At 47.5% G+C, this 8282-nt stretch overlaps 1 protein-coding gene across 1 annotated transcript in view; it reads left to right on the forward strand.

The window, feature by feature from the left end:
• Positions 1 to 1949, forward strand: part of Kif3b (kinesin family member 3B) — a 22032-nt gene extending 20083 nt beyond the window's left edge. The window contains exon 7 of the mRNA XM_017797212.2: positions 1252 to 1949. Coding sequence (XP_017652701.2) covers positions 1252 to 1255 — 4 coding nt within the window. The 3' untranslated portion in view covers positions 1256 to 1949. The remainder of the gene's footprint in view (positions 1 to 1251) is intronic.
• Positions 1950 to 8282: the final 6333 nt, after the last annotated feature.

Below are 8282 nucleotides of genomic sequence, written 5' to 3' on the forward strand. Positions count from 1 at the left end.
CGCTACTTTAAAAAAATAAAAAAAAAAAAAAAAAGGTTACTTGCTATAGGACCTAATGTATGTGAAAAGTAAAAACTGAAGAGGGGTCTGTGGTTGCCCCAGGTTGGGGATGGGAGGACTGTGTCACTACAAAGGGAAATGCAAGGGTTTTTTTTTCAGGCAACAGAACTGCTCTGCATCCTGTTTGTGGTGTTGGTTATGCAAATCTACATGTGTGAAAATTCATAGATCTATCTGTGCCCTCCACACAAAGCAGAGAAAGAAAAGGATAAATTTTACTCTCTGCCAATTAAGACAAACTGAAATCTGTGGTAGCCAGCTTCTAAGGTGGTCCAAAGTGATCCTTGTCTCCTCAAACTTGTGACCTGGTGTCCCCCTCTCACAGGGTTAGCCTTCAGTCCCAGCAAAATGACAGACGTGACAGTCACTTCTGAAGCTACGTCATAAAAAAGGCATGGCAGTTTGGTCTGGGTGTCTAGAGTCACACTTTGAGGAAGTTGACCCATTGTTACAAGGACCCAGAGAAGCTCCACCTGAGAGGAGCCATGGCCTCCCACCAACTGCCAGCTCCAGCTTGCCAGCTGGGGTCCTTAAAGGTGATGCCTTTGGCCCTGGCTAAGCTTTCAGTTGAGTGAAGCCCCAGCCTGATCTGCTTACAACCCCAACAAGGATCCTCAGCCAGGAAGGCTCGGCCTCGATGCGCTCAAATGCCTGACACGTGAAAAATGAGTGACATGAAATAATTTTTTATTTCCTTGCTTTTTAATTTGAGACAGTCTCACTAAGCAGCCCAGTCTGGCCTAGAACTTGCAATCCTCCTAACTCTTGCTCCCACATGAAACACAGTATCCACTGGAGCAGGGACTTAATTCATAATGACTCTTGGGTATGGGTGTGGGTGGGGGTATGCAGGTGAGCTCACCTGGGCATGCACCTATGGAGGTCAGAGGTCAATGTTGGGTGTATTCATCTATGGTTCTCCACCTCATTTTGGAGACAGGGTCTCTTACTGAACATAGAGCTCTCTCTGTTTTAGCTAGACTGGCTGGTCAGCAAGCCCCAGGGATCCTCCTGTCACCATATCCCCAGCATTGGGGTTCCAGATGCACACTGCCACACATAGATTTTCATGGGGATCCTGGGGATCCCAGCTCAGGTCCTCATGCCTTCAAAGCAGGTACCTCAACACTGAGCCATCGCCCCAGCCCCTCAAAATGATTCATCAGTTAACTCTGTGTTCTCATTTTACAGATGAGAACATCAAGTGGACCATACGCACCTACGCTGGATTAATACAAAGCTGGGTCTTGTACACAAGCCTTTGGATACCAAGCCTGGTGTCTTTCCCAAAGGATTATCCAGTCTCAACCCCTCATTTCACCTATGAAGAGAAGGCAGATTTCACTGCAACAAACAGGCAGTTCTCTGCTTTTCCCCACCCCCTCTTCCCTAATCTTTGGCTCCAGGCCTTGGCCTCTCTAGTGCCCTGGAGGCAGAAGGGAGTTCCATCCCAGTAGACTAAGTACTCAGGGTTCCTGTTTGTTCTCTGGCTACAGCTGGGAAGATGGTCTCACCTTGAGCAAACAGCATGGGAAAGTCAGGGGAGGTGGAAAGGAAACTTCTGGAAAGGCACTGTGTAGCAGGGTTGCCAGACTCACTCCCAAGACTGCTTCGGTCCCCTGCCAAGGCCCTCCAAGACTCCCAAAGCATTTCGAGGCACAATTCTGTGATTCTTCTGACAGACCTGTGTCCACTGATGGCTCACAGTTGAAGAAACTGAGCTTCAGAAAGGGTGTGTGGCTTCCTGAGATGGTATCACAGTTATCACTACACACCTGTGGTGTGTCACTTTGATGGCAATGTTAGCTCTCCCAATGAGCCTACAAAGCGGAATGAAGTCACATGTTGGCTTAACAGGCTGGGACTAGTGTGAATATGTACAATTTTTTTTTTTTTTTTGTGACAGGGTCTCCCTGTAGCCCCAGCTGTCCTGGACTTCATATTGTAGCTGAGACTGGCTTGAACTTTGTTTCTCCTTCCTCTGCTTCCTAATTGCTGGGATTAAAGGCACTGGCTAGGATGCCATCTGAACCCTTATGGGGCCACTGACAAGGCATTTGTTTTCTCCAAGTATTTTGCAGTGTAAGAAAAGTCTTCTATAGGAAATTAATTAGTAGTTGAATCTATTCATTGTTGGAATTTGGAAGACTTAACAATCACTGCAGACAAATTGAATGACAGTCAAAACTGGATTTTTTGCCTTATGCCTAACATCCCTGAGACCAGCAGTCAGACCCAGAACAAACTTGATTATACCACTTGCACCATTGTTTGAATGGAGGCTTGTGCCTCTCTGGTTTGGGTCTACATACAGAGGAGATACAGCTGGTCAAATGAAAATGAAAGACTAGCATATATTCTGTTCCCAGGTGGAGAATTGGGTGTAAAAAAGCAGGTAAGGCGTTAAGAGCACTGGCTGCTGTGGCAGAGGACCGGGGTTCGATTTCCAGCTCCCACATGGCAGCTAACAACTGTCCATAAATACAGTTCCAGGGAATCCAACACCCTCTTCTGTCCTCTGCAGGCATGGTGCACATCATGGGTGCACCCACATTCATGCCAGCAATACACTCATACACATAAAATAATGATAAATAAAATTTTAAGCCAGGCATGATGGCACACACCTTTAATCCCAGCACTCTGGAGGCAAAGGCAGGCAGATCTCTGTGAGTTCGAGGCGAGCTGTCCTCGAACTCACTATGTAGACCAGGCTGGCCTCGAACTCACAGAGATCCGCCTGCCGCTGCCTCCCGAGTGCTGGGATTAAAGGCTTGCGCCACAACGCCTGGCAAAATAAAATAATTTTAAAATGAGACTGGAGAGATGGCTCAGCAGTTAAGAGCACTTGCTGCTAGTGCAGAGAACCTGGGTTCAGTTCCCAGTACCCACATGGTGCTAACAACCATCTATAACTCCAGTTCCAGGGGCTCTGATGCCCTCTTCTGGCCTCCACGGACACTACATGCATGTGATGCACTTAAAATACACATAGGCAAAACACTCATACACATAAAATAAAAATAAAAAATTTAAACCCTCCAAATTTACTTATTGTGTATGATGGGGGTTGTGCATGATGCGGTGGTGTATGATGGGGTGGTGTATGATGGGGTGCTGTATGATGCGGCGGTGTATGATGGGGTGGTGTTTGATGGGGTGGTGTATGATGGGGTGATGTATGACGGGGTGGTTATGATGGGGTTGTGTATGATGAGGTGGTGTTTGATGGGGTGGTGTATGATGGGGTGGTGTATGATGGGGTGGTGTATGGTGGGTGGTGTATGATGGGTGGTGTATGATGGGGTGGTGTTTGATGGGGTGGTGTTTGATGGGGTGGTGTATGATGGGGTGGTGTATGATGGGGTGGTTATGATGGGGTTGTGTATGATGAGGTGGTGTTTGATGGGGTGGTGTATGATGGGGTGATGTATGACGGGGTGGTTATGATGGGGTTGTGTATGATGAGGTGGTGTTTGATGGGGTGGTGTATGATGGGGTGGTGTATGATGGGGTTGTGTATGATGAGGTGGTGTTTGATGGGGTGGTGTATGATGGGGTGGTGTATGATGCGGTGGTGTATGATTGGGTGGTGTATGACGGGGTGGTGTATGATGGGGTGGTTATGATGGGGTTGTATATGATGGGGTGGTGTATGATGGGGTGGTGTAAGATGGGGTGGTGTATGATGGGGTTGTATATGATGGGGGTGGTGCATGATGGGGTGGTGTATGATGGAGTGGTGTATGACGGGGTGGTTATGATGGGGTTGTATATGATGGGGTGGTGTATGATGGGGGTTGTGCATGATGGAGTGGTGTATGATGGGGTGGTGTATGACGGGGTGGTTATGATGGGGTGGTGGATGCTATCACAAGTGTGTAGAGGTCAAAGGACAGCTTTGTGGAGTCAGTTCTTTCACCTTTACCTGGGTTCCAGGACTTGACCTCGGGGGCCAGACTCTCTCTTCAAGTACCTTTTCCCACTGAGCCATCTTGTTGGCCACATGTACAATTTTTATGTTCTGTTAAAAATAATCTGGAGCTAGGACAATGCCTCAGTTGGTAAAATGCTTGCTATTCCAGTATAAGGACCTGAGTTTAATCCCCAGACCCATGTAAAAAATAAAGCTGGTATGACAGGATGCACCTGTAATCTCAGTGCAAGGGAGGCAGAGACAGGAGCTCACTGCCAGCCTGGCTAGGTGAATTGGTGAGCTCCAGGTTCATTGAGACCCTGTCTCAAATAATAAGGCGAAGGGACTGGAGAGATGGTTCAGTAGCTAAACCACTTGCCACATAAGACTGATGACCTGAGTTTGGCTGCACAGAGCCCATGTAAGAGCTGGTTACAATTGTACACATCTGGCCAGGCGTGGTAGAGCACACCTTTAATCCCAGCACTTGGGAGGCAGAGGCAGGCAGATCTCTGTGAGTTTGAGGCCACCCTTGTCTACATAGTAAGTTCCAGGACAGCTGGGGCTACAGGGAGACCCTGTCTCACAAAGACCAAAAAAAAACCAACCCAAAACAATTGTATGCCATCTATGATCCCAGTGAGCCCCTCCCAGGAGATGGAAGGCAGAGGCAGGAGAATTGCCTTAAACACAGAGATTAGCTAGTATGCAGTAGTGAATAAAAAGAGGAACCCCATTTCAAATAAAGTGGAAAGCCTGAGCTTTCCCTCTGATCTCCATATATATTATACATAACATACATATTATATACAACACACACACACACTTTAAAACAGGGAGTGGTGGTGCACACCTGTAATTTTGGCTTGTGAGAAGAAGAGGCAGGAGGATCACTGCAAGTTCAAGTTCAGCTTGGTCTGCACAGTGAGTTCTAGACTATCCAGGGCTACACAGTGAGACCTTATCTCAAAAACAAAGTGCTGAATGCTGCAGTCCAAGAGCCGGTCTAGTCTGGAGGCCGTGGGAAGATGTGGGTTGTCTTCCTGAGTGGACAGCTGGCAGCAGCATGGACTTCCTCCAAAGCCTCTCCCTGGCAAGCCTCCCAGGTACCATTAAGTGCCCTCAACTGGGGGGCCTTGGCAAGTGCCCGGGGCTCGGTTAGCAGAAATTTAGGTCCTTTCTTTTGCATTGTAGGATGGGATATGCAGCTAGATGATCAAACCTTTCTCTGCTTAAGGATGGGGTCAAATTCATAAGTAAACAGAATACTTTAAAAAAGAAATTAAGGGATGTGATGATGGGTTATGGATTAGGCCAAAATGGAGATGCTGGGTCTTGGAAGAACCAAGGCAGGGAAACACTGTCCTGAAATAGCACAGATCTTCTAGAAACACGAGGGGATGGGGGAATGGAAGGGAGCACTGGACTGAGGAAGAGTTGAGCTCTTTTTTTTTTTTAATTTTTATTTTATGTGTATGTGTGTACTGCCTGCATGTAGGTAAGTGCACCCCTCCTGCAATGCCTGAGGAGGTCAGAAGAGGCTGTTGGATCCCCTGGGACTGGAGTTACGGAGAGCTGTTAGCTGCCATGTAGGTACTGGAATTCAAACCCAGGTCTTCTGCAAGAATAACCAGTGTTCTTAACCGCTGAGCCATCTCTCCAGCCCAAGAGCTGAGCTCTTTTTTTTTTTGTCGGTTTTGAGACAGGGTCTCCCTGTAGCCTCAGCTGTACAGGAACTCACTATGTAGACGGGCTGGCCTTGGACTCAGAGATCTGTCTGCCTCTGCCTCCTGAGTGCTGGGACTAAAGGCGTGCACCACCACGCTCAGCCTAAGAGCTGAGCTCTTATACTCACTTTCTGTTCACCTCAAAGAAGCCTAACAACGTACAGTAGCTAGCCTGACAGAGAAGATGCTTTCCTCCCCAACTCTCCTCTCCTAACTGGAGTTGACTGGAAAACCCATCCATCACCAGATGGCAAATCCTGCACTCTATATTTAATTGTCAGAATTAATTGAAATTCGTGGTTCATTCCAGGGTTAGGACTTTTCCTTTGAAATGCCCAGTGGAAGGCAGGCAGGTTTGGCAGGTTTCTGCATCTAACCCTCTAGATCAGCAGCCCTGGACCTCAAGCATCACCAGGTAAACACGGAGGAGGGCAACAACATAAAGCATTTCCCAGAAGCCTCACCCCCAGGGGTGTGACTCAGCAGATCTGAAGAAGCATCACCACCAGGACCTGTGGAGGACAGCCCAGTCTTTCTGAAAACCTGGGTCTAATAAAGTGGCAACTCACTGGACCATCTGATAGTCCTCAGAATTTGGAGGTGGGATGCTTTTGCTTCTTTGTTGTCAGATGGCTTCAGAAGTGCTGGGAACAGTCACAAGAGTTGGCTTTCCAGCTCTTTTCTCATTCTGTTGAAAATTCCAGCCCATCCCCAGCTCCTCTCTGAGTCTTCCTGTATGGCCTCAGCTAGCTGAAATTCACTTAGTCTGTCTGCATTCTGTTTAATTAATTTTTAAAGTTTTAAAACACAGCCGGGTGTGGTGGCACACTCCTTTAGTCCCAGCACTTGGGAGGCAGAGGCAGGCAGATCTTTGTGAGTTCAAGGCCAGCCTGGTCTACATAGTGAGTTCAGGTCAGCTGGGGCTACAGGGAGACCCTGTCTCAAAAAATCAAAAAAAAACCCCTAAAACCTAGCCAGGCGTAGTGGTGCATGCCTTTAGGCCCAGCACTCAGGAGGCGGAGGCAGGCAGATCTCTGTGAATTCAAGGCCAGCCTGGGCTACATAGTGAGTTCCAGGCCAACTAGGACTACAGGGAGACCCTGTCTCAAAAAGTACAAAACAAAAACAAAAACGAAAATCTGTGTGTATGTCTGTGTGTGTCTGTGCACATGTGTGCAGGTACCCTTGGAGGACAGAAGGATTGGATCCCATGGAGCTGGAGTTACAGGTGATTGTGAGCCATTCATGACATGGGTGCTAGGAACCGAACTCAGGTCCTCTGCATGAGCAGCAAGTGCTCTTAACTTCTGAGCCATCTCTCCAGCTCCTATGCTTCTTTCTTGATGCTCTGTGTTTTGGATGTCTGTAGGTGTGTGCACACATACATGTGTGGTGAAGGCCAGAGGCTGGTGCCAGGTGTCTTCTCCATTGGTCTCTACTTTTCTTTTTTTGGTCTTTTTGGTTTTTTTTTTTTTTTAGAGCAGGGTCTCCCTGTAGCCCCAGCTGTCCTGGAACTCACTATGTAGACCGGGCTGGCCTCGAACTCACAGAGATCCGCCTGCTTCTGTTGAACTCACAGAGATCCGCCTGCTTCTGCCTCCCGAGTGCTGGGATTAAAGGCATGTGCCACCATGCCCGGCCCCTTTTTTTCTTTTTTTGAGACAGGGTCTCTCACTGAACCTGGAGCTCACCGAGAGCTAGATTAGCTGCCTGGTATGCCCCTTGGATCTTCTTGTCTCTGCCACTCCAGCACTGGGATTACAGGTGCACAGAGGCACCCAGCTTTTTTTATGGGTGATAGGGATCAAACTTAGGTTCTCATGCTTGTGTGGCAAGTACTTACCAATTTGAGCCATCTCCCCAGGCCAATTATTTACTCTGTGTGTGTGTGTGTGTGTACGTGCGCCATGACAAACATGAGGAGGTCAGGGCAACCTTCAGGAATCAGTGTCAGTTCTCTCCGTTTACCTCCTACCACGTGAGTTCTAGGGATCAAATTCAGGTCATGAGACTTGGTGGCAAGTGCCTTTACCTGTTGAGCTATCTCTCTCTCATTCTCTCTCTCTCTGTGTATGTGTGTGTGTGTACACATTTTTGGTTTTATTTTTAAATTAAAAAAAATCATTTTTAGTTTATGTGTATGAGTACCTGCATATGTGTAAGTGCACTCCTGGCGTGCAATGCCCACTGAGGCCAGAAAAGCTTGTTGAATCTCCTGGAACTGGAGTTATGAACAGTTGTTAACCACCATGTGGGTACCGGGATTCAAAACCAGGTCTTCTGCAAGAGCAGCCAGAGCTCTTACATTCTGAGCCATCTCTCCAGCCTCTATTTTTGGTTTTATTAAAAATTATTTATTTAATATATATGAATATTTTGCCTGCATAATTATACCACAATTATAATTACTGTAATTATACCACATGCATGCAAACCTGTGGAGGCCAGAAGAGGGTGTCAGATCCCTTGGAACTGGAGTTACAGATGGTTGTTAGCCACTATATGACTGTTGGGAACTGAACCTGGGTCCTCTGGAAGAGGAGCCAGTGTTCTTAACTGCTGGATCATCTCTCCAGTCC

Source organism: Nannospalax galili, unplaced genomic scaffold, assembly GCF_000622305.1.
Source record: "Nannospalax galili isolate Female #2095 unplaced genomic scaffold, S.galili_v1.0 scaffold1714, whole genome shotgun sequence".
Lineage (NCBI taxonomy): Eukaryota > Metazoa > Chordata > Mammalia > Rodentia > Spalacidae > Nannospalax > Nannospalax galili.